At 43.8% G+C, this 26593-nt stretch overlaps 1 protein-coding gene across 4 annotated transcripts in view; it reads left to right on the forward strand.

The window, feature by feature from the left end:
- Window positions 1–4279: 4279 nt before the first annotated feature.
- LOC106610424 (C-type lectin domain family 4 member M) overlaps window positions 4280–26593 on the forward strand; it is a 103922-nt gene continuing 81608 nt past the window's right edge. For 2 of the 4 annotated variants that reach the window (XM_045716306.1, XM_045716311.1), the window contains exons 1-2: window positions 4282–4647; window positions 18236–18337. In XM_045716306.1, coding sequence (XP_045572262.1) covers window positions 4500–4647; window positions 18236–18337 — 250 coding nt within the window. In that variant the 5' untranslated portion in view covers window positions 4282–4499. Of the gene's footprint in view, window positions 4648–18235; window positions 18338–26593 lie in introns of all 4 variants that reach the window. The other 2 variants (XM_045716309.1, XM_045716307.1) reach the window with 2 other exon arrangements.

The raw sequence follows: 26593 nt of genomic DNA on the forward strand, positions 1-26593 counted from the left end.
TCTCTCTCTCTGCGCGTCTCTCTCTCTCTCTCTGCGTCTCTCTCTCTCTGCGCGTCTCTCTCTGCGTCTCTCTCTCTCTCTGCGCGTCTCTCTCTCTGCGCGTCTCTCTCTGCGTCTCTCTCTCTCTCTGCGTCTCTCTCTCTGCGCGTCTCTCTCTCTGCGTGTCTCTCTCTGCGTCTCTCTCTCTCTGCGCGTCTCTCTCTCTGCGCGTCTCTCTCTCTGCGCGTCTCTCTCTGTGTCTCTCTCTCTGCGCGTCTCTCTCTCTCTCTCTCTGCGTCTCTCTCTGCGTCTCTCTCTGCGTCTCTCTCTGCGCGTCTCTCTCTGCGTCTCTGCGTGTCTCTCTCTGCGTCTCTGCGTCTCTCTCTCTCTGCGCATCTCTCTCTCTCTCTGCTTATCTCTCTCTCTGCGCATCTCTCTCTCTCTCTGCGCATCTCTCTCTCTCTCTGCGCATCTCTCTCTGCGCGTCTCTCTCTGCACATCTCTCTCTGTTTCTCTCTCTGCGTCTCTCTCTCTCTCTCTGCGCGTCTCTCTCTCTCTCTCTGCACATCTCTCTCTCTCTCTGCGCATCTCTCTCTGCACGTCTCTCTCTGCACATCTCTCTCTGTTTCTCTCTCTGCCTCTCTCTCTCCATCCCTCTCTGCGTCTCTCTCTCTCTCTCTCTGCCTCTCTGCGTCTCTCTGCCTCGGCATCTCTCTCTCTGCCTCTCTTTCTCCATCTCTCTCTGCGTCTCTCTCTCTCTCTCTCTTCGTCTCTCTCTGCGTCTCTCTCTCTTAAAGTGAAAAGTAACCCAGCAAAATACTACTTGAGTAAAAGTCTAAAAGTATCTGGTTTAAATTGTACTGAAGTTCAGTGGTAGAAAAAGTACTCAAATTGTACAAAGTAAAAGTAAAAGCTATACATCAGATTAGAGGCAGTAGGATGACAAAGCGTTATATTGAAAGGTGCCATAATTCTGTCCTGCCTGAGCACATTTTACTGAAGTACTTTACACCACTGTGTGTGTGTGTGTGTTTGTGTGTGTGTTGCCCTACTGTGTGTGTGTTTATGTGTGTGTGTGTTGCCCTGCTGTGTGTGTGTGTGTGTGTGTGTGTGTGTGTGTGTGTGTGTGTGTGTGTGTGTGTGTGTGTGTGTGTGTGTGTGTGTGTGTGTGTGTGTGTGTGTGTGTGTGTGTGGGTGTGTGTATATGTGTGTGTGTCCTGCTGTGTTTGTGGGTGTGTGTATATGTGTGTGTCCTGCTGTGTGTGTGTTCCCTCAAGGCTTGAATTCAGTGGGTTTGAATCGGTGCCATCCGATGAATGTTTGTGCTGACTGTGCAGAAACTGTGCTGATCCGTGTTTGTGTGTGTGTGTGTGTGTGACTTCCTCATTCTTTGGTAATGCTGATAATTTATACACACACACACACACACACACACACACACACACACACACACACACACACACACACACACACACACACACACACACACACACCACACCACACACACACACACACACACACACACACACACACACACACAGAGAGAGAGAATCAGCACTTTTAGACTGGTCCCAACTGATGACCTGAAAGTAACAAACTGAGGAAATGGAAAGAACCTATTGTCTTTTAAATGACCTGAGGACAGAACCCCCTGTTCCCTTTAATACAACCAATATCAAAGATCTTTAGTACAGAACCCCCTGTTCCCTTTAATACAACCAATATCAAAGATCTTTAGTACAGAACCCCCTGTTCCCTTTAATACAACCAATATCAAAGATCTTTAGTACAGAACCCCCTGTTCCCTTTAATACAACCAATATCAAAGATCTTTAGTACAGAACCCCCTGTTCCCTTTAATATCACCAATATCAAAGATCTTTAGTACAGAACCCCCTGTTCCCTTTAATACAACCAATATCAAAGATCTTTAGTACAGAACCCTCTGTTCCCTTTAATACAACCAATATCAAAGATCTTTAGTACAGAACCCCCTGTTCCCTTTAATACAACCAATATCAAAGATCTTTAGTACAGAACCCCCTGTTCCCTTTAATATCACCAATATCAAAGATCTTTAGGACAGAACCCTCTGTTCCCTTTAATACAACCAATATCAGAGATATTTTGGTCCCTCTTGTTAAATGTAGATGTGGTCCCTCTTGTTAAATGTAGATGTGGTCCCTCTTGTTAAATATAGATGTGGTCCCTCTTGTTAAATGTAGATGTGGTCCCTCTTGTTAAATGTAGATGTGGTCCCTCTTGTTAAATGTAGATGTGGTCCCTCTTGTTAAATGTAGTATTGTGGTCCCTCTTGTTAAATATAGATGTGGTCCCTCTTGTTAAATGTAGATGTGGTCCCTCTTGTTAAATGTAGATGTGGTCCCTCTTGTTAAATGTAGATGTGGTCCCTCTTGTTAAATGTAGATGTGGTCCCTCTTGTTAAATGTAGATGTGGTCCCTCTTGTTAAATGTAGATGTGGTCCCTCTTGTTAAATGTAGATGTGGTCCCTCTTGTTAAATGTAGATGTGGTCCCTCTTGTTAAATGTAGATGTGGTCCCTCTTGTTAAATGTAGATGTGGTCCCTCTTGTTAAATGTAGATGTGGTCCCTCTTGTTAAATATATCAAATCAAATCAAATCAAATGTATTTATATAGCCCTTCTTACATCAGCTGATATCTCAAAGTGCTGTACAGAAACCCAGCCTAAAACCCCAAACAGCAAGCAATGCAGGTGTAGACGCACGGTGGCTAGGAAAAACTCCCTAGAAAGGCCAAAACCTAGGAAGAAACCTAGAGAGGAACCAGGCTATGAGGGGTGGCCAGTCCTATTCTGGCTGTGCCGGGTGGAGATTATAACAGCACATGGCCTAGATGTTCAAATGTTCATAAATGACCAGCATTGTCAAATAATAATAATCATAGTAGTTGTCGAGGGTGCAACAGGTCAGTAACACAAGAGTAAGTGTCAGTTGGCTTTTTCATAGCCGATCTTTGAGAGTATCTGTACCGCTCCTGCTGTCTCTAGAGAGTTGAAAACAGCAGGTCTGGGACAGGTAGCACGTCTGGTGAATAGTAGTGTAATAGCACGTCCGGTGAACAGGTCAGGGTTCCAGCAGGTCTGGGACAACAGGTCTGGGACAGGTAGCACGTCCGGTGAACAGGTCAGGGTTCCATAGCTGCAGGCAGAATAGTTGGAACTGGAGCAGCAGCACAGCCAGGTGAACTGGGGACAGCAAGGAGTCATCAAGCCAGGTAGTCCTGAGGCATGGTCCTAGGGCTCAGGTCCTCCGAGAGAGAGAAAGAAAGAAAGAGAAAGAGAGAATTAGAGAGAGCATATTTAAATTCACACAGGACACCGGAAAAGACAAGAGAAATACTCCAGATGTGACAGACTGACCCTAGCCCCCCGACACAAACTACTGCAGCATAAATACTGGAGGCTGAGACAGGAGGGGTCAGGAGACACTGTGGCCCCATCCGATGAAACCCCCGGACAGGGCCAAACAGGTAGGATATAACCCCACCCACTTTGCCAAAGCACAGCCTCCACACCACTGAAGGGATATCTCCAACCACCAACATACCATCCCGGGACAAATATAGATGTGGAGTGGTCCCTCTTGTTAAATGTAGATGTGGTCCCTCTTGTTAAATATAGATGTGGTCCCTCTTGTTAAATATAGATGTGGTCCCTCTTGTTAAATGTAGATGTGGTCCCTCTTGTTAAATGTAGATGTGGTCCCTCTTGTTAAATGTAGATGTGGTCCCTCTTGTTAAATGTAGATGTGGTCCCTCTTGTTAAATATAGATGTGGTCCCTCTTGTTAAATGTAGATGTGGTCCCTCTTGTTAAATGTAGATGTGGTCCCTCTTGTTAAATATAGATGTGGTCCCTCTTGTTAAATGTAGATGTGGAGTGTACAAACTAATCTACACTGTGGTAAACTAAACTGTTATAAACTAAATATACAAACTAATCTTCACTGTGGTAAACTAAACTAATATAAACTAAATATACAAACTAATCTACACTGTAGTAAACTAAACTGATATAAACTAAATATACAAACTAATCTACACTGTAGTAAACTAAACTAATATAAAGTAAATATACAAACTAATCTTCACTGTGGTAAACTAATATAAACTAAATATACAAACTAATCTTCACTGTAAGAAACAAAAATGGTTTTCAGAAAGTAAGTCTGGAGTCACATGGTGGTGGTTAGTGTCATGCTATTGGTTAGACAGTTTCCCCTTTAATGAGGTTGACAGTTAAAACTGTCTCTTACATTAGACTGAGTCACACAGAGGCTCCAGCTGTGCAGAGAACAGACACAAACCTACAACTGAGATAACAGCAGACTTTACAGCAGTAGAAGTTACAGCAGTAAAAGTTACAGCAGTAGATGTTACAGCAGTAGAAGTTACAGTAGTAGAAGTTACAGCAGTAGAAGTTAGATGAACAGAAGTTACAACAGTCTACTGTTACTGCATTTGACCACAAGCGTATAAAGATGTCAAAGGGAATCTATGAATACACAAATGGATTTGAAGACGAAGAACCCAATGAAATAAAGACCATTGACATTGATGATCATATTTACAACAACAAAAGACCCATCATGCCCTGCAAGAAGTATGGAGTTGGTGATCAACATTCAGGTAACAGTTTATCCTGTTATAGTGCTAGACACTGACACACACTTACACCCCAACACACACACACACACCCACAGAGACATACACGTTTTTGCACTAACTTTCCTGCACTGACTCTATGCACACACACTGGACTCTACCAACACACTGACACCCCAATACACACACACACACACACACACACAGCTGCTCCTGTCTACTATCCTGTTGCCTAGTCACTTTACCCATTCCTATATGTACAGTACTTTCAGATAGTATTCATCAGTGTTGTGTTTCAAGTGAAGACCGAGACCAGAAAAATGCGAGTCCAATTCAAGACCATGATTGTAATTTTGTCAAATCACAACCATAATAAGAGTTGATGTACAGTGTTTCTGTGTTCATTTTTCAGAAATCATACAGTTGAAGTCGGAACTTTACATACACTTACGTTGGAGTCATTAACCTCACTAGGTTAGGGGGCACTATTTTCACCTCCGGATGAAAAGCGTGCCCAAAGTAAACTGCCTGTTACTCAGGCCCAGAAGCTAGGATATGCATATTATTGATAGATTTGGATAGAAAACACTCTAAAGTTTCCAAAACTGTTAGAATAACGTCTGTGAGTATAACAGAACTGGAAAATCCATCCAGGAAGTGGGATCTTTTTAATGTTTGTAGTTTTCCATTGACTGCCTATACAGTATCCCATGACTTAGGACTCAAATTGCACTTCCTATGGCTTCCACTAGATGTCAACAGTCTTTAGAAATGGTTTCAGGCTTGTATTCTGAAAAATGAGGGAGTAAGACCACTCTGAGTAAGTGGATAGTGGAAAGTCCCCAGAGCTGGTTTTCTGCTCGTGACCGAGAGCGCGCCTTTCTTGTTTTTCTTTTATATTGACGAAGCTGTTGTCCGGTTGAAATTTTAGCGATTATTTTGGCTAAAAACAACCTGAGGATTGATTATAAACATCGTTTGACATGTTTCTACGAACTTTACGGATACTATTTGGATTTTCGTCTGGCTGTTGTGACAGCCTTTGAGCCATTGGATTACTGAACAAAACGCGCCAACAAAACTGAGGTTTTGGGATATAAAGAGGGACTATATCGAACAAAATGAACATTTATTGTGAAACTGGGAGTCTTGTGAGTGCAACCATATGAAGATCATCAAAGGTAAGTGATTAATTTTATCTCTATTTCTGACTTTTGTAACTCCAATACTTGGCTGGTAACTGTTTGTAATGTTTTGTGTGCTGGGCGCAATCCTCAGATAATCGCATGGTATGCTTTCGCCGTAAAGCCTTTTTGAAATCTGACACCGCTTTGGATTAACAAGAAGTTAATCTTTAAGCCGATGTATAACACTTGATGTTTCATGACTGTTTATTATGAGTATTTCTGTTTTTGTATTTGGCGCTCTGCAATTTCACCGGATGTTGGCCAGGTGGGACGCTGGATGTTGGCCAGGTGGGACGGTAGCCTTCCACATACCCATAAGAAGTTTTAAAGCTCGTTTTTCAACCGCTTCACAAATTTCTTGTTAACAAACTATAGTTTTGGCAAATCGTTTAGAATATCTACTTTGTGCATGACACAAGTCATTTTTCCAACAATTGTTTACAGACAGATTATTTCACTTATAATTCACTGTATCACAATTCCTGGTGCACTTCACAAAACAGATGGCATCATGAGGAATGAAAATGGTGTGGATATATTGAAGCAACATCTCAAGTCATCAGTCAGGAAGTTAAAGCTTGGTCACAAACGGGTCTTCCAAATGGACAATGACCCCAAGCATACTTCCAAAGTTGTGGCAAAATGGCTTAACTTCTTTGGGCTAGGGGGCAGTATTTTGACGTCCGGATGAAAAACGTGCCCAAAGTAAACTGCCTGCTACTCAGTACCAGAAGCTAGGATATGCATATAAAACACTCTAAAGTTTCTAAAACTGTTAAAATTATGTCTGTGAGTATAACAGAACATATTTGGCAGGCGAAACCCCGAGGACAAACCATCCAGGAATTTTTGTTGTTGTTGAGGTGACAGTGTTTTCACTGGGTTTTCTATGTGTATCTAGATTTATAAGGCACTTGATTGCAGCTCCTATCGCTTCCACTGGATGTCAGCAGTCTTTAGAAATTGGTTGATGTTTTTCTTTAGAGAAATGAAGAAGTACGGCAGTTCAGAACGAGGGTCCAGCCTAGTGCACTCTAAAGTTTTGATGCGCTCCAGGTCACGTGCTTCACGTTGTTTTTATCCGGTATCGAACACCGTTTATCTCGTCTTAAATTTGATCGATTATTTACGTAAAAAATACCTAAAGTTGTATTAGGAAAGTTGTTTCAAATGTTTGGACAGCGTTTACAGGTAACTTATTAGATATTTTGTGGTCATGCTGGGCGAGTTGGAACCGGTGTTTTTCTGAATCAAACGCGGCAAATAAATGGACATTTTGGAGATATAACGACGGAATTAATCGAACAAAAGGACAATTTGTGATGTTTATGAGACATATTGGAGTGCCAACAGAAGAAGTTATTCAATGGTAAGGCATGAATTAAATCGTTATTTCTGACTTTTGTGTTGCGCCTGGCGGGTTGAAATCTGATTTTAATGTGTTGGTATGCTGGGCGCTGTCCTAAGATAATCACATGGGTTGCTTTCGCCGTAAAGCCTTTTTGAAATCTGACACGGTGGCTAGATTAACGAGAAGCTAAGCTTTAATTTGGTGTGTTGCACTTGTGAATGTATGAAAGTTAAATATTTTTTATATATTTTTTGAATTTGGCGCTCTGCCATTTCACCGGATGTTATCAAATCGATCCCGTAAACGGGAGTTGAGCCCAAAGAAGTTACGGACAACAAAGTCAAGGTGGTGGCAGCATCATGGAGTGGCCATCATAAAGACCTGACCTCAATCCTATAGAAAATATGTGGGCAGAACTGAAAAAGCATGTGCGAGCAAGGAGGCCTACAAACCTGACTCAGTTACACCAGCTCTGTCAGGAGGAATGGGCCAAAATTCACCCAATTTATTGTGGGAAGCTTGTGGAAGGCTACTCGAAACTTTTGACCCAAGTTAAACAATTTAAAGGCAATGCTACGAAATACTAATTGAGTGTATGTAAACTTCTGACTCACTGGGAATGTGATGAAAGAAATAAAAGCTGAAATAAATCATTCTCTCTACTATTGTTCTGACATTAGAAATTCTTACAATAAAGTGGTGATCCTAACTGACCTAAGACAGGGTTTTTTTACAAGGATTAAATGTCAGGAATTGTGAAAAACTGTGTTTAAATGTATTTGGCTAAGGTGTATGTAAACTTCCTACTTCAACTGTATGCATTCTTATACATTCAGAATAATTATCGTGTTTTAAGATAAGACCCAGATGCAGACAATGTCGAAGTAACAGTTTATTAATCTAACAGGGGCAGGCAAAAGACAGGTCAAGGGCAGGCAGTGCTCAGTTATCCAGATAGGTGGGGCAAAGGTACAGGACGGTAGGCAGGCTCAGTTTGGAGATGGGGATCGGGCCTATAAACTGGGGGTAGAGTTTGTGGGATTCCACCCGGAGGGGCAGATCCCGAGTGGATAGCCATACCTTCTGCCCGAGACGATACCAGGGAGCCGGGGTCTGATGGCGATCCGCTTGTTGTTGATACCTGGAGAGGTCTTGAGGAGGGCTGACCGGGCTCTCCTCCAGGTACGATGACAGCGGCGGACAAACATCTGGGCAGAAGATTTGCCGACCTCTTCTTCCCGCTCGGGGAAGAGCGGGGGTTGATACCTCAGGGAACACTCAAATGGAGATAGGCCCGTGGCAGAGCAGGGAAGGGTGTTGTGGACGTATTCGACCCACACAAGCTGCTGGCTCCAGGTGATGGGGTTGGCAGAGACCAGGCAGCACAGAGTAGTCTCGAGGTCCTGGTTGGCTTACTCCGACTGGCTGTTGGACTGTGGGTGGAAACCAGAGGACAGGCTGGCCGATGACCCAATGAGGGTGCAGAACACCTTCCAGAACTGGGACGGAACTGAGGACCCCGGAACTGTCCACGGGCAGTCCATGGTTCTGGAACACGTGCTGCACCATGAGCTGGGCCGTCTCTTTGGCAGAGGGTAGTTTGGGGAGAGGAATGAAGTGGGCGACTTTGGAAAACCGGTCGACAGTCGGATGGCACTGTTGCCCTCAGACAGGGGGGAGACCTGTGACGAAATCCAGGGATATGTGGGACCAGGGACAGTGAGGGACAGGCAGTGGTTGAAGTAGACCAGCCGGAGCTTGCCGAGGAGTCTTGTTCTGCTCACAGACCGTGCAGCCAGCAACAAACGCGCCGACATCCGGAACCATAGTAGGCCACCAAAAGCGTTGTCGCACGAAGCCCAGGGTCTGACGGGAGCCCGTGTGACAGGCAAGCCTGGGAGAATGGGCCCACTCCAGGACCGGAGTGGACAGCGTCAGGCACAAATATTCAGTTATCTGGGCCCCCCCAGGGTTTGGCTGGGACCGCTGTGCCTCCACGACCTGTTTCCTTATACCCCAGCTGAGTGCCGTCGCTAGGCATGAGGTGGGAAGGATGGTCTCGAGCTCCGGGGTGGAAACTGTGGCTATAGCTGCGAAACAGGGCATCCACTTGAAGTTCTTGGACCCTGGCCGGTAAGAGAGGGAAAAGTTGAACAGGGTAAACAACAGGGCCCATCTTGCTTGCCTGGAGTTGAGGCGCTTGGCGGTACGGAGATACTCCAGGTTTTTGTGGTCGGTACACACAATGAACAGATGTTCCGCCCCTTCCAGCCAGTGCCCCCATTCCTCCAATACCATCTTCACCATGAGAAGCTCCCAATTCCCCACAGCGTAGTTCTCTCCGTGGCATTGAGGCGGTGGGAGAAGAAGGCGCAGGGATGCAGCTTAACTTTTTAGGGTATAGGGGGCAGTATTTTCGATTTCGGATGAAAAGCGTGCCCAGAGTAAACTGCCTAATACTAGGGCCCAGAGTCAAATATGTGCATATTATTACTGGTTACTATTACTGGTTACTATTACATATTATTACTGGTTACTACTCTTGCCCAGAAACGAGAATATGCATATTATTAGTAGATTTGGATAGGAAACACTCTGAAGTTTCTAAAACTGTTTGAATGATGTCTGTGAGTACAACAGAATTCATATGGCAGGCAAAAACCTGAGAAAAATCCAACCAGGAAGTGGGAAATCTGAGAATTGTAGTTCTTCTTTTGAATCCCTATCGAAACTACAGTGTCTGTGGGGTCACGTTGCACTTCCTAAGGCTTCCATTGGCTGTCAATAGCCTTTAGAAAGTTTTTTCATCCTCCTGTTACTGGGCAGAGAATAGTAGCTCAGTCAATGAGTGGACTGCCTGAGGACAAAGGGCTTGGTGATGCGCAAGCCCGCGAGCGCGCCGTTCCTTCTTTTTCTCCTGGAATGAATACGCTATTGTCCGGTTGGAATATTATCGCATTTTTACGTTAAAAATACCCTAAAGATTGATTTTAAACAACATTTGACATGTTTCTACGAACGTTAATGGAACGATTTGACTTTTCGTCTCTGGTACTGCGCTCGCACGTTATGCCTTTGGATAATGATCTGAATGCTCGAACAAAACGGAGGTATTTGGACATACATATGGAGTATTTTGAACAAAAAGAACATTTCTTGTGGAAGTAGGAGTCCTCGGAGTGCATTCTGACGAAGATCAGCAAAGGTAAGAGAATATTTATAATACTAATTCAGAGTTTTGTTGATGCCAGAACTTGTTGCGGAGCTGTATAGCTTGCTTCGATGGCTAAGCTATGTACTCAGAATATTGAACAATGTGCTTTCTCCGTAAAGTTATTTTGAAATCTGACAAAGCGGTTGCGTCAAGGAGTAGTGTATCTATAATTCTTTCAATAACTGTTGTAAATTCTATCAACGTTTATGATGAGTATTTTTGTAAATTGATGTGCACATTCACTGGAAGTTTTGGTGGGAATACATTTTCTGAACATCACGCGCCAATGTAAAATGCTGTTTTTGGATATAAATATGAACTTTATAACCTCTATGGGTCACGTCCCACCTAGCCCATAGAGGTTAAGGTCCAGGGCAGAATGTTGGGACAGGACAGCCCCCACTCCGACATCCGAAGCATCGGCCTCCACCACGAACTAACAGGAAGGGTCAGGATGAACCAAGATTGGCGCAGTGGTGAAGCTATGTTTGAGGTCCCGGAACGCCTGGTCAGCAGCAGCGGACCACGTGAACGGAATCTTGGTAGAGGTGAGTGCAGACAGGAAACCAGGGTGCTGTAACCCTGGAGAAAGCGGCGATAAAAGTTGGCAAACCCCAGGAAATGTTGTAGCTACACCCTGGCCGTAGGCTGAGGCCAATCCACCACTGCTCTCACCTTCCCGGGATCCATCTGGACTCTCCCAGCAGAGATGATGTAGCCCAGAAACGGGATGGTGGAGAGATGGAACTCGCACTTCTCTGCCTTCACAAATAGCTGATTCTCCAGAAGGCATTGAAGAACCTGCCGGACGTGGAGCATGTGTTCTTGGTGGGAGCGGGAGAAGACGAGGATGTCATCAATGTAGACGAAGACGAACCGTTTCAACATGTCGTGGAGAACATCATTTATCAGAGCCTGGAACACAACAGGGGCGTTGGTGAGGCCAAAAGGCATGACCAGACACTTGTAGTGGCTGCTGGCCTTGTTGAAGGCGGTCTTCCACTCGTCCCCCCTCTCGTGTCCGCACCAGGTGGTAGGCATTCCGTAGATCCAACTTCGAAAACACAGTGGTTCCCTGGAGCGGCTCGAAGGCAGAGGAAATGAGTGGTAGCGGGTAACGGTTCTTAACAGTAATGCCATTGAGTCCTCGCTAGTAAATGCACAGGCGCAGGGTCTTGTCCGTTTTCTCCATGAAGAAAAACCCTGCACCGGCGGGAGAGGAAGAGGGACGGATAAATTCTGCAGCTAGGGAGGCCCCAATGTAGGTCTCCATAGCCTTGGTCTCTGGTACTGACAAAGAGTACAGGCGTCCCCGGGGCGGCGTGTTGCTAGGGAGAAGGTCAATCCCGCAGTCATAGGGTCTGTGCGGCGGAAGCGAAATGGCCCGGGCCTTACTGAACACCTCTCGGAGGTCCTGGTGCTCTGCGGGGATTGCGGAGAGGTCCAGGGCACTTTCTGAGCCCCCAGGAAGACACCCCGGGGAAGGTTGTGCTGACTTCAGACAATGGGCGAGGCAGAACGGACTCCAGCCCATGATGGCACCAGTAGACCAGTTGATGAGGGGATTGTGTCGCTGGAGCCAGGAGAATCCCAAAACCACGGGACTTGATGAAGAGAAATTGAATAGTCTTGCTGTGATTCCCTGACACCTGTAGGTTGATGAGAGTGGTATTATAAGTGAACCGGCCTATAGAGCACCTGTCCAGCACTCTAACATCCATGGGAGTGGAGAGAGGCTGAGTGGGGATGTTCAGCTCGGAAGCCAGGGTAGCGTCCAAAAAGCTCTCATCGGCCCCAGAGTCAATGAGGACCCGAAGAGATTTAGACTGGTTACACCACAGCAGAATGGCATGAAAAGGGGTGCGAGCAAGGGAAGCAGACCTGTTCTCCATATGACCCACCAGAGTACTCGCTCCTACCGGTGAGCCTGGTCTTTTAAAGGACAAGAGGACACAAAATGACCAAGAGTCCCGCAATATAGACAACTCTTCGTGTTGATCCTGTATTGCCATTCCGCTGGCGACAGCCCAGTTCTGCCTAGTTGCATAGGCTCGGGAAGTGGTGACTCGGCCGACTTCGGCGACTCTCGGGGGTCGGGAAGCTTCGAGTTCTCTCTGCAACGGGACCGTCGGGGACTTCCGGGATGACTCAGAGGCAAGGTGGAATCCCTGGACGTGCGAGCGAAATCGAATTTCCTCTCCCTCCGTCGTTCCCGTAATCGGCCATTGAAAGCTGTGTGCTCTGGCTGCTTGCAGATGATATTCCACTGAAACTAGGCTGTGTGTGTGGCGCGCATGTGAATATATTTCACTTGCTTTGCAATTACGTAGGCTACTTTGTGTACGATTCTTCTATTGTACTGCATAATTGATAAGTCGTATACCTCCACTCCACTACACTACACATTAGTAGGGATTAATAAGTGAGTATAAACAATGCCCACGGAAAAACCTGCGTATACCCTTCACTACACTACTGGCCCTTTTTGTTTTATAACCTGTTAGGGCTAGGGGGCAGTATTGACACGGGTGGATAAAAAACGTACCCGATTTAATCTGGTTACTACTCCTGCCCAGTAACTAGAATATGCATATAATTATTGGCTTTGGATAGAAAACACTCCAAAGTTTCTAAAACTGCTTGAATGGTGTCTGTGAGTATAACAGAACTCAAATGGCAGGTCAAAACCTGAGAAGATTCTGTACAGGAAGTACCCTGTCTGACCATTTCTTGGCCTTCTTTGCCATCTCTATCCATTACAGAGGATCTCTGCTGTTACGTGACACTTCCTACGGCTCCCATGGGCTCTCAGAAGGCGGCAAAAAGCTGAATCGTGGCTTTGCAGGCTCTGGCTGAAAAAAAAGTAGTGCGTTTGGGTAGTGGCTGGTTACAGTACTGTGAGACTCAGGCGCGTGCCCGCGTCGACCGAATGCTTTGTTTTCTTTCCTCTGTTTACCTAAACGCAGATTCCCGGTCGGAATATTATCGTTTTTTTACGAGAAAAATTGCATAAAAATGGATTTTAAACAGCGGTTGACATGCTTCGAAGTACGGTAATGGAATATTTAGACATTTTTTGTCACGAATTGCGCCATGCTCGTGACCCTTATTTACAATTCGGATAGTGTCTAGAACGCACAAACAAAACGCCGCTATTTGGATATAACGATGGATTATTTTGGACCAAACCAACATTTGTTATTGAAGTTGCAGTCCTGGGAGTGCATTCTGACGAAGACAACAAAGGTAATCAAACTTTTGTAATAGTAAATCGTAGTTTGGTCAGGGCTAAACTTGGTCGGTGTCTAAATGGCTAGCCGTGATGGCTGGGCTATCTACTGAGAATATTGCAAAATGTGCTTTCACCGAAAAGCTATTTTAAAATCGGACACCTCGATTGCACAAAGGAGTTCTGTATCTATATTTCTTAAAATAATTGTTGTGTTTTTTGTGAACGTTTATCGTGAGTAATTTAGTAAATTCACCGGAGGTTTGCGGGGGGTATGCTAGTTCTGAATGTCACATGCTAATGTAAAAAGCTGGTTTTTGATATAAATATGAACTTGATTGAACAAAACATGCATGTATTGTATAACATAATGTCCTAGGTGTGTCATCTGATGAAGATCATCAAAGGTTAGTGCTGCATTTAGCTGTCTTCTGGGTTTTTGTGACATTATATGCTAGCTTGAAAAATGGGTGTCTGATTATTTCTGTCTGGGTACTCTGCTGACATAATCTAATGTTTTGCTTTCGTTGTAAAGCCTTTTTGAAATCGGACAGTGTGGTTAGATTAACGAGAGTCTTGTCTTTAAAATGCTGTAAAATAGTCATGTTTGAGAAATTGAAGTAATAGCATTTCTAAGGTATTTGAAAATCGCGCCACGGGATTACACTGGCTGTTGAGTAGGTGGGACGATTTCGTCCCGCCTAGCCCAGAGAGGATAAAAAGTCCCCTCTCCTACATGAGTGTGCTGGAATTACGGTTGCTGTCCTTTCAGAATCACGAACCTGAATGCTGAATGCCTATAGGTTCGCTACTGCGCAAACACGTTGTGGCAGACCAGGGGGGTGGGTCAAAATGTTTACACAGATCAGACACGGACAGAGTAGGATTAGCTCAGTTTCAAAGGTGTTTATTAAAATAATAGTTCAAAAGAAAAGGATAGGTCTCCCCCATGAGACCCTCTCCGGGATATCGTCTTCTGGGCTCCGGGTCTTGCTGTATCCTGTTGGGATCAAAAACTGAACTCACTCCTGTTACCTCTGAAACCGTCCCCAAATATTCGGGAGTCCTTTCTTCCCCCACTCTCTCCCCTGTGTGCTGCCCTTCTGGCAGCTTTATGGGATTTGTACAGCTGGTGAGCAGTCAGTCCTTGATTACTCACCAGCTCCCAATCAGCCCCAATTAGTCCTGGCCGGAAAGCCCCTCGAGACCTGGCACGTCCAGCAGGTGGAGCCATCGCCTCGTGATGTGTACTCCATCTGTCACCAGGCCTCGACGAGTCTCCCCCTGGTGGCTGACCTGCTGTACGCCACAACGTCTATAATAGATATAAGACTGTTCAGATATTCATGTTATAAGACAGGAGTGTTGTCATAGTCCGTGTATGTAGGTGGCAGGGAAGTCAGGCGCAGGAGAAAACAGATTGGTAAAAAAATTGAGTATTTATTTCCAAAACTAACTCCAAAACCCACGTAGAAAATAATCCGGGTTAAACAATAACCCGTCGCACACCGATACATAAACAACACGTCCATAACATAACAAACAATCACCGACAGAGAAATGAGGGGAAGCAGAGGGTTAAATACACAACATATAATTACTGGGATATGAAACAGGTGTGTAAAGAGATCAGACAAAACCAATGGAAAATGAAAAACTGATCAATGGTGGCTAGAAGACAGGTGACGTCAACCGCCGAACACCACCCGAACAAGGAGGGGCATCAACTTCGGTAGAAGTCGTGACAAGTGTATATATTTGGCCTGGTATTGGTATTCATTGGTAACATTGGTATTCAAAATTATTTTCAAAATTCTTCACCCCATTCTGTCAAATTGGTTGTTGAGAATTGCTAGACAACCATTTTCAAGTCTTACTGTAGATTTTCAAGCAGATTTAAGTCAAACCTGTAACTCTGCAAACTCCAGTGTTGTCACGCCTGCTCCCCCTCCCCCTGCTGCTCGAAGACGCCAGGCTCCCCAGCATTACGCACTCCTGCCTTTCCACGTCACGCGCATCGGCGAAATTACCTCCCCTATATTTGTCAGTTCCCTATCTCTGTTCCCCCGCTGCTGCATTGATTGTCGAATGTCGTTGTTCTGCCCGTGTGCTGACGCTGTGCCTGTCTTGTTTCATGTCTGTTCCTTATTACATTTTTACTCCCCATACCTGCTTCTCATCTCCGGCGTCGGGTGCTACAAGTGTAGATTTGGCCTTGTGTTTTAGGTTATTGTCCAACTGAAAGGTGACATTTTCTCCCAGTGTCTGGTGGCAAGCAAACAACCAGGTTTTTCTGTAGGATTTTGCCTGTTTAATTCCAGTCCGTTTCTTTTTTTTAATCCTGAAACTATGGAGAGTGGTACTCCAATGTGTTATGTTTTGGGAAAATCCAATACAACACTTTGTATTCAGGACAAAATTGTAATTTCTTTGCCACACTTTTAACAGTATTTTTTATTTTGGACAGCTTCCTTATTTTCACTCTGTCAAGTAGGTTAGTGTTGAGGAGTAGCTACAATGTTGATCCATCCTCAGTTTTCACAACCATTAAACTCTGTAACTGTTTTAAAGTCACCATTGGCCGTATGGTGAAATCCCTGAGCGGTTTCCTTCCTCTCCGGCAACTGAGAACCTCTTACATCTAGACGTTCCGCTAGCGGAACACCTGCTCCAATATCCAATGATAGGCGTGGCGCGAAATACAAATTCCTCTAAAATCCGAAAACTTCAATTTTTCAAACATATGACTATTTTACAGCATTTTAAAGACAAGACTCTCGTTAACCTGTTAGGGCTAGGGGGCAGTATTGACACGGCTGGATAAAAAACGTACCCGATTTAATCTGATTAGTACTCCTGCCCAGAAACTAGAATATGCATATAATAATTAGCTTTGGATAGAAAACACTCCAAAGTTTCTAAAACTGTTTGAATGGTGTCTGTGAGTATAACAGAACTAATTTGGCAGGGCAAAACCTGAGAAGATTCTGTACAGGAAGTACCCTGTCTGACCATTTCTTGGCCTTGTTGATTATCTCTATCTATTACAGGGGATCTCTGCTCTTACGTGACACTTTCTACGGCTCACATGGACTCTCAGAAGGCGGCAAAATGCTGAATCGTGGCTTTGCAGGCTCTGGCTGAAACAAAGTAGCGTGTTTGGATAGTGGCTGGTTACAGTACTGTGAGACTCAGGCTCGTGCCCGCGTCGACCGAAAGCTTTGTTTTCTTTCCTCTGTTTAGCTAAACGGAGATTCCCGGTCTGAATATTATCGCTTTTTTACGAGAAAAATTGCATAAAAATTGATTTTAAACAGCGGTTGACTTGCTTCGAAGTACGGTAATGGAATATTTAGAAATCTTTTGTCACGAATTGCGCCATGCTTGCGACCCTGATTTACCATTTTGGATAGTGTCTTGGAACGCATGAACAAAACGCCGCAATTTGGATATAACGATGGATTATTTTGGACCAAACCAACATTTGTTATTGAAGTAGCAGTCCTGGGAGTGCATTCTGACGAAGACAACAAAGGTAATGAAACTTTTGTAATAGTAAATCGGAGTTTGATCAGGGCTAAACTTGGTCGGTATCTAAATGGCTAGCCGTGATGGCTGGGCTATCTACTGAGAATATTGCAAAATGTGCTTTCACCGAAAAGCTATTTTAAAATCGGACATATCGAGTGCATAGAGGAGTTCTGTATCTATAATTCTTAAAATAATTGTTATGTTTTTTGTGAACGTTTATCGTGAGTAATTTAGTAAATTCACCGGATGTTTGCGGGGGGTATGCTAGTTCTGAACGTCACATGCTAATGTAAAAAAGCTGGTTTTTGATATAAATATGAACTTGATTGAACAAAACATGCATGTATTGTATAACATAATGTCCTAGGTGTGTCATCTGATGAAGATCATCAAAGGTTAGTGCTGCATTTAGCTGTGGTTTTGTTTTTTGTGACATTATATGCTAGCTTGAAAAATGGGTGTCTGATTATTTCTAGCTGGGTACTCTGCTGACATAATCTAATGTTCTGCTTTCGTTGTAAAGCCTTTTTGAAATCGGACAGTGTGGTTAGATTAATTCATTTGTAAACATTTCTAAAAACATATTTCCAGGACAGTGACAATTATTTTTATTTTATTCAGACTAACACAAAATTTGGAAAATTCATTTTCTGGTTACCTTGTACCCCTGCACATCAACACTGTATTGGTACTCCCTGTATATAGCCATGTTATTTTTACTTGTTAATGTTATTCGTTATTTAATCCTTGTCAGTATTTCTATTTATTTCTCTCTGCATTGTTGGAAAATGACCCATAAGTCAGCATTTCACTATAAGCATACACCTGTTGTTTTATGAAGCAATTGACAAATGGAATGTGATTTAGATTGAAATAGATGCCGGCAGTCATTTTGGGTGTCTGACCTCTGCAATATGTTTAAGACAATATTCTGTAAGAGGTTCTGGAACTCAAACAGTAGAATATCTGAGGTGCTGGAACTCAGTTCTGGTGTTCTGTCCCTTGTCAAGCTTGTGTATTTCCCTCAGTGATTCAAAGAGCAACTGGAATGAAAAACATATAGCTTGATCAAGTTCTTATGATAATAATATGTGCTTCAGTGTATCTTTGGAGGTGGAAGAGACATTTCCCAACTGCTGCAGTGTGTCTGGGGCTGCTGTGTGTTCTCCTGCTGGCTTGGATCATAGGCCTGTTACTCTACCGTGAGTTTATGTTCTCACTCAAACATTCTTCATCATCAGTGGTGTAATGACCAGGGTTCAATTCCATTTCAATTCCATTCAATTTAGTTAATAAAATACACCAAATTCCAATTCCACATGTTTCTAATAGAAAATAATTCCAGTGTACTTCCTGAATTGAGTGGAATTGAAATTGACCTCAATCCGGGAAATGTCTGATTAACTTTTCCACTTTTATCTTGGTTGTTGATTGTATTATTTCACAGAGAGAAACCAATTGACCAGTTCCGACACCCTGACCAAAGAGGGAGACCAGCAACAGACCAGTTACAACACCTTGACCAAAGAGGGAGACCAGCTACAGACCAGTTCTAACACCCTGATCAAAGAGAGAGACCAGCTACAGACCAGTTACAACACCTTGACCAAAGAGAGAGACCAGCTACAGACCAGTTATAACACCCTGACCAAAGAGAGAGACCAGCTACAGACCAGTTCCAACACCCTGACCAAAGAGAGAGACCAGCTACAGACCAGTTACAACACCCTGACCAAAGAGAGAGACCAGCTACAGACCAGTTACAACACCTTGACCAAAGAGAGAGACCAGCTACAGACCAGTTCTAACACCCTGACCAAAGAGAGAGACCAGCTACAGACCAGTTACAACACCTTGACCAAAGAGAGAGACCAGTTACAGACCAACTACAACACCATGACCAAAGAGAGAGACCAGCTACAGACCAGATACAACACCCTGACTGCAGAAAGAGACCAGTTACAGACCAACTACAACACCATGAAGAAAGAGAGAGACCAGCTACAGACCAGTAACAACACCCTGACTGCAGAAAGAGACCAGCTGCAGACCAGTTACAACACCCTGATCAAAGAGAGAGAGCAGCTACAGACCAGCTACAACACCTTGACCAAAGAGAGAGACCAGCTACAGACCAGTAACAACACCCTGATCAAAGAGAGAGACCAGCTACAGACCAGTAACAACACCCTGACTGCAGAAAGAGACCAGCTACAGACCAGCAACAACACCCTGACCAAAGAGAGAGACCAGCTACAAAAAGACACAGAATGTCTGAAACAATCTTTAGTTCAGAAAGGTGAGTGAAATTGGCTAATGATTGTTCTGTTATCAGTTCACATGCCACGTACGGCAATTCAACTTACATTAAAGGAAATATGTGAGAAAAAACTGACTTCCAAAACGTCCATTAGTTAGTGTCTTCCTTGAGTGTTTGATTGATACTTAAACACGTTCCGCTAGCGGAACACCTGCTCCAATATCCAATGATAGGCGTGGCGCGAATTACAAATTCCTCAAAAATACAAAAACTTCAATTTCTCAAACATATGACTATTTTACAGCCATTTAAAGACAAGACTCTCGTTAATCTAACCACACTGTCCGATTTCAAAAAGGCTTTACAACGAAAGCAAAACATTAGATTATGTCAGCAGAGTACCAAGCCAGAAATAATCAGACACCCATTTTTCAAGCCAGCATATAATGTCACCAAAACCCAGAAGACAGCTAAATGCAGCACTCACCTTTGATGATCTTCATCAGATGACAACCCTAGGACATTATGTTATACAATACATGCATGTTTTGTTCAATCAAGTTCATATTTATATCAAAAACCAGCTTTTTACATTAGCATGTGACGTTCAGAACTAGCATACCCCCCGCAAACTTCCGGGGAATTCGCTAACATTTTACTAAATTACTCACGATAAACGTTCACAAAAAGCATAACAATTATTTTAAGAATTATAGATACAGAACTCCTCTATGCACTCGATATGTCCGATTTTAAAATAGCTTTTTGGTGAAAGCACATTTTGCAATATTCTAAGTACATAGCTAGGCCATCACGGGCTAGCTATTTAGACACCCGGCAAGTTTAGCACTCACCAATATCAGATTTACTATTATAAAAGTTTGATTACCTTTTGTTGTCTTCGTCAGAATGCACTCCCAGGACTGCTACTTCAATAACAAATGTTGGTTTGGTCCAAAATAATCCATCGTTATATCCGAATAGCGGCTTTTTATTCGTGCGTCCCAGACACTATCCGAAATGGTAAATCAGGGTCGTGCGCATGGCGCAATTCGTGACAAAAAAATTCTAAATATTCCATTACCGTACTTCGAAGCATGTCAACCGCTGTTTAAAATCAATTTTTATGCCATTTTTCTCGTAAAAAAGCGATAATATTCCGACCGGGAATGTCCATTTAGCTAAACAGAGGAAAGTAAACAAAGCTTTCGGTCGACGCGGGCACGAGCCTGAGTCTCACAGTACTGTAACCAGCCACTACCCAAACGCGCTACTTTGTTTCAGCCAGAGCCTGCAAAGCCACGATTCTGCATTTTGCCGCCTTCTGAGAGCCTATGGCAGCCATAGGAAGTGTCACGGGACAGCTAAGATCCTCACTCTTCAATAAACAGAGACAAGAAGAACGACACCTTGTCAGACAGGCCACTTCCTGCATGAAATCTTCTCAGGTTTTTGCCTGTCATATGAGTTCTGTTATACTCACAGACACCATTCAAACAGTTTTAGAAACTTTGGAGTGTTTTCTATCCAAAGCCAATAATTATATGCATATTCTAACTACTGGGCAGGAGTAGTAACCAGATTAAATCGGGTACGTTTTTTATCCAGCCGTGAAAATACTGCCCCCAGCCATAACAGGTTAATTAAATGTTGTATTAAAGTGACTAAAGCAAGAAATGTTCAACTTACAGTGTGTCCTCAAGGATGGAAGAAGCTTGGTAGCAGTTGTTACTACGTCTCTACTGAGTACAAATCCTGGGAGGAGAGCAGACAGGACTGCAGAAATAGAGAAGCAGACCTGGTGGTTATCAAAAGCGAAGACGATCAGGTGTGTGTGTGTGAGGTAGAGAGAAAAAAAGAGAGAGAGAGATAACGAGCAGTAATGGGTATGTATTAACAATGTTGTCTCTCTTCTACTACTACAGACATTTGTCAATTGGTTATGCGGGGTAAAGGACTATGTCTGGATTGGTCTGACTGACTCTGTTACTGAGGGGACCTGGAAATGGGTGGACGACACACCACTGACCACAAAGTAAGACATTCATGAATTCTGTGTCACTATGACATCACTGTCTGGAGTAGTAGGTTCAGAGTGGACAGCCTGATTCTATGTGTTGTTTCTCCTACAGGTATTGGAACAGTGGACAGTCTGATTCTATGTGTTGTTTCTCCTACAGGTATTGGAACAGTGGACAGCCTGATTCTATGTGTTGTTTCTCCTACAGGTATTGGAACAGTGGACAGCCTGATTCTATGTGTTGTTTCTCCTACAGGTATTGGAACAGTGGACAGTCTGATTCTAAGTGTTGTTTCTTCTACAGGTATTGGAAAAGTGGAGATCCTAATGGTGGAAGAGCTGAGAACTGTGTGTATTTCTACTCCTGGTCATCAGACACCGGAGCATGGTGGGACTATGACTGTTCCTATAAATACAGATGGATCTGTGAGAAGTAGGATTCTCCTTGGTCGTCTCTCTGTACTGCTAACTATTATACTCCTTGGTCGTCTCTCTTCGCGGCAAAGAGGGGACAACTCGCTGGCACCAAGGTTTTCTGGAAGTGTACATTCCTCAGTTATTAGCTTTTTACCTGAATGTTGCATAAAATGAATGATTAAGTATGACTACTTTTGAAAAGATATAAATGTGACTTGAGTCTTCTAAATGAGATAATGTTTTTTCATGTAAAGTTTATCCAGTCAGTACCCACACCCACGTGAGCACAGACATTACGACAAAATGTCATGGAACACCCCTTTTCACAGAGTTAATAAAAGGACTTGGGACAAAATGAATATTAGATCGGAGAACGTGAGGATCATCCGCATGTTGAAATGGCTACCACTCTAGAGACCAGAGAGCATGGAGCAGTAGCTACATGTTGAAATGGTTGGCAATTTAAATACAGACCAGTTACGTGCAGCGCCAGCTGAATACGAAACAAATGGTTAAGAAGAAAATCTCGACAAGTCTACACATTTAGTCGGCAGCTGTATATGTACAATAGTCTAGGAAACTCGACCGAAGACGAGAGGAGAACATTTCCCTATTGAACAACCATTGGTACGCCTGACAAATCCATTATAACAAACTACAACTACAAAAGACTTTGATCTCTGGTGGAAAAACCAGAGACTTTCTGTCGACTGACTCTCCACCAGACGGACAGGCCACAAAGGTCTACACTCGTAAATATGTAACTTGCAATTTATTTTCGAATGAGCGGCCGTTTATGTGCAAAGGGTTAGCATTTCCATGAGCCTAGATAACAGATGTGTGTACGATAGTGGAGTCCTTCGTCTGTTCTCCTGCACTTTCTTACCTGCCCCTCCCATTCTATTGTCTACCAAGCTGTCATATCGATTTAGTCCACTAGGGACATTTCATGGCTTTGTGTTAGTAACCAATGAATAATCTATCCTGTGTGTTTTTATGTAATTCTGTGTGATTATTTAGTTAGTTAGTAAATAAATAATTAAGACAATTTGTAAATCCCTGATTCATCATTTATGCTAGGCTTCGTACAGATATCCAAGTGTTTGAGACATTCAGAATATGAGTGATGAGGTAATAATTCATTAAGTTGAGACTGTAATCGATAAGATATGAAAATATCTGAAGAGAGTTAAAATTTGGAAAAAATGTAACTCTTTAAACAACATTTTCACGTGGTTCCCCCGACTTCCTAGTTAATTACTGTTTACATGATTATTTAATTGTGCAGTTATTACACAGAGAATTGATTTGATAACATAAGTGTTCCCATTAATGATCGTCCACAGACATGAACGATAGATAGTCAGCCAACGTTATGACAACTCCATGTTAGATCAACTATTATCCAGTAGAGAACAGTCCTTCTAGACTCCATGTTAGATCAGCTATTATATAATAGAGAGAACAGTTCATTGTATTGTTATTGTATATGTTTTGTTTTATTGTTATTATCTGTATTAAATACTTGTTATATCATGTATTTGACAAGGTAAACTGAATAAGCAGGAAGTAGTTTGTGATTGATTAAAGCTAAAGGAGCAACCAAACTGTCTACCAAGTAACATTCTGTATCTACCATGTAACATATCTGCCCCTTTCATCGTATTTTTGCTCTGTGCCCTCTGCAAGACGCCTGGATGTGACAAAGACTTTGTATGACAAACGGGCAGTGGTAAAACAATGGGACTTGGAGACAGTGCTTGGTGACGACAGGAAATAGGTCTTCCTGTCTCAGTTTCTTGTGAAAAGTGCTGAGGGGGAGAGCTTTAGCACGGGGGTCCGTGCTCCGTCCGTCTTCCCTAGAGAAGGGATACATAGAAATGAGCCGCTGCACTGGGGGCAGGGTTTCAGGATCACAGATGTACCTTTCCCCATAGTGGTTGGGGGGGGGGTGTCTGCGCTCCACCCGAGAGGAGGCAGGCCAGGACACGGTGTGAACTGTTGGCTGACCCCTGTCTGCCACTGGGGACGTACTCCTAGGTCGGACACCCCTTCTTCCCCCCAGGGGAATCAGTCGGGCGGGACCCAGATGCGGTAGCAGCAAAGAACCGCTTCCCCCACCGTCCACCTCTGGTACTGGAGCCAAACTGTTGGTTAACATCCTGATGGGGGTTTTGTGCAGTTATATTGGTCTACTGTCTTTCATGATGTCACAAAATAAAACAACTTCAACAGGATCGTTCTTTAATTTCCCACCGACCGGTTCCACATTCTCAAAAATAGAAATATTGTTTAATTCTCCACTTTTGGGGACGTAGGAGTTTTGGCAGGAGAAGATCCTTTGTCTAAAAGAGGTTTCTTTCCCCTCAAACCTGCCAAACCCAAAGTTTCTACCTGGTATTTACGCCATAAAACTGTGGAGAGAGAAAGAGAGAGAGAAAAGGGGGGTTGGCAGCCTATGACTCCCCCCCACCCGCCCAAAGGCACATGATGACAAGAGTCAATAAGCAACAGGAAAGATTTAGACCAGTCGCCCAACAGCAGGATAACACGGAAGAGAGTACGAGTAACGTGAGTTAGAAAACTCCCAGTATGACCCACCATGGTACTCTTACCTAGCTGATGAGTCTGCTCTTTTACTGGACAGGTGGATATGTAATGCCCTGTAGCATCACAATACAGGCAACTGTTGTAGTTCAGCCTCTGGAGACCTTCCGTAAGGCTCTGAAATAGCTCCTCATGTTTTTCAATGGTGACTCCCTGCAGGGAGATAACTTTGTAGAGCCGGTCCGAGTCTGCTGGGTTGGTCGTGGCCAGTTATATCTTATATATATATAACGACAAAGGGCCAGAGCCAGATGCAGATACAGGAGGCAGATGGTTTGAGTCTCTGATATTTATTGAAATACAAGGGTTAGGCAATGGGCAGGTCAGGGACAGGCAGAAGTTCATAAACAAGGTCAGAGTTCGAAAGGTACAGTGGGGGCAGGCAGGTTCGAGGTCAAGGCAGGCTGAATGGTCAGGCAGGTGGGCTCAGTGACAGGGCAGGCTGAATGGTCAGGCAGGTGGGCTCAGTGTAAGGGCAGACAGGCTCGAGGTCAAGGCAGGTTGAATGGTCAGGAAGGTGGGCTCAGTGTCAGGGCAGACAGGCTTGAGGTCAAGGCAGGCTAAATGGTCAGGCAGGTGGGCTCAGTGTCAAGGCAGGCTGAATGGTCAGGCAAGCGGGTGTCAGGGCATGCAGAACGGGTCAGAACCGGGAGGGCTAGAAAAACAGAGACTAGGAAAGCAGGAGCACGGAAAAACACGCTGGTAAGCTTGAAAAAACAAGACGAACTGGCAACACACAAACAGAGAACACAGGTATAAATACACTGGGGATAATGAGGAAGCTGGGCGACACCTGGACGTGGGTGGAGACAAGCACAAAGACAGGTGAAACAGATCAGAGTGTGAAAGTAATACACATGACTAGACATGTTCCATTACAGAACAGTGTGTTGTTCTGCTCCACCATAACAGGAGGATGGACAGACTAGACATGTTCCATTACAGAACAGTATGTTGTTCTGCTCCACCATAACAGGAGGATGGACAGACTAGACATGTTCCATTACAGAACAGTATGTTGTTCTGCTCCACCATAACAGGAGGATGGACAGACTAGACATGTTCCATTACAGAACAGCATGTTGTTCTACTCCACCATAACAGGATGGACAGACTAGACATGTTCCATTACAGAACAGTATGTTGTTCTGCTCCACCATAACAGGATGGACAGACTAGACATGTTACATTACAGAACAGTATGTTGTTCTGCTCCACCATAACAGGAGGATGGACAGACTAGACATATTCCATTACAGAACAGCATGTTGTTCTACTCCACCTTAACATGATGGACAGACTAGACATGTTCCAAAACACAAAGATGTGTCTGGGAGACAGGATTCGTGATTGGTGCTGTCGCTCTCTAATGTTAACTATGTTATGATGGACTGAAGACCCTGTTAACTATGTTATGATGGACTGAGACCCTGTTAACTATGTTATGATGGACTGAAGACCCTGTTAACTATGTTATGATGGACTGAAGACCCTGATAACTATGTTATGATGGACTGAAGACCCTGATAACTATGTTATGATGGACTGAGACCCTGTTAACTATGTTATGATGGACTGAGACCCTGTTAACTATGTTATGATGGACTGAGACCCTGTTAACTATGTTATGATGGACTGAGACCCTGTTAACTGTGTTATGATGGACTGAGACCCTGTTAACTATGTTATGATGGACTGAGACCCTGTTAACTATGTTATGATGGACTGAGACCCTGTTAACTATGTTATGATGGACTGAAGACCCTGTTAACTATGTTATGATGGACTGAGACCCTGTTAACTATGTTATGATGGACTGAGACCCTGTTAACTATGTAATGATGGACTGAGACCCTGTTAACTATGTTATGATGGACTGAGACCCTGTTAACTATGTTATGATGGACTGAAGACCCTGTTAACTATGTTATGATGGACTGAGACACTGTTAACTATGTTATGATGGACTGAGACCCTGTTAACTATGTTATGATGGACTGAGACCCTGTAAACTATGTTATGATGGACTGAGACCCTGTTAACCTCTTACATCTAGACGTTCCGCAAAAATACTGCAGAAATGCATAATTGACTTGCCTGATGAACTCGGGATGGCCAGGCAGTGGCTGTGGTTCCTCTCTATCGCTCGTCACC

The sequence above is a fragment of the Salmo salar genome, chromosome ssa04 (genome assembly GCF_905237065.1).
Source record: "Salmo salar chromosome ssa04, Ssal_v3.1, whole genome shotgun sequence".
NCBI lineage: Eukaryota > Metazoa > Chordata > Actinopteri > Salmoniformes > Salmonidae > Salmo > Salmo salar.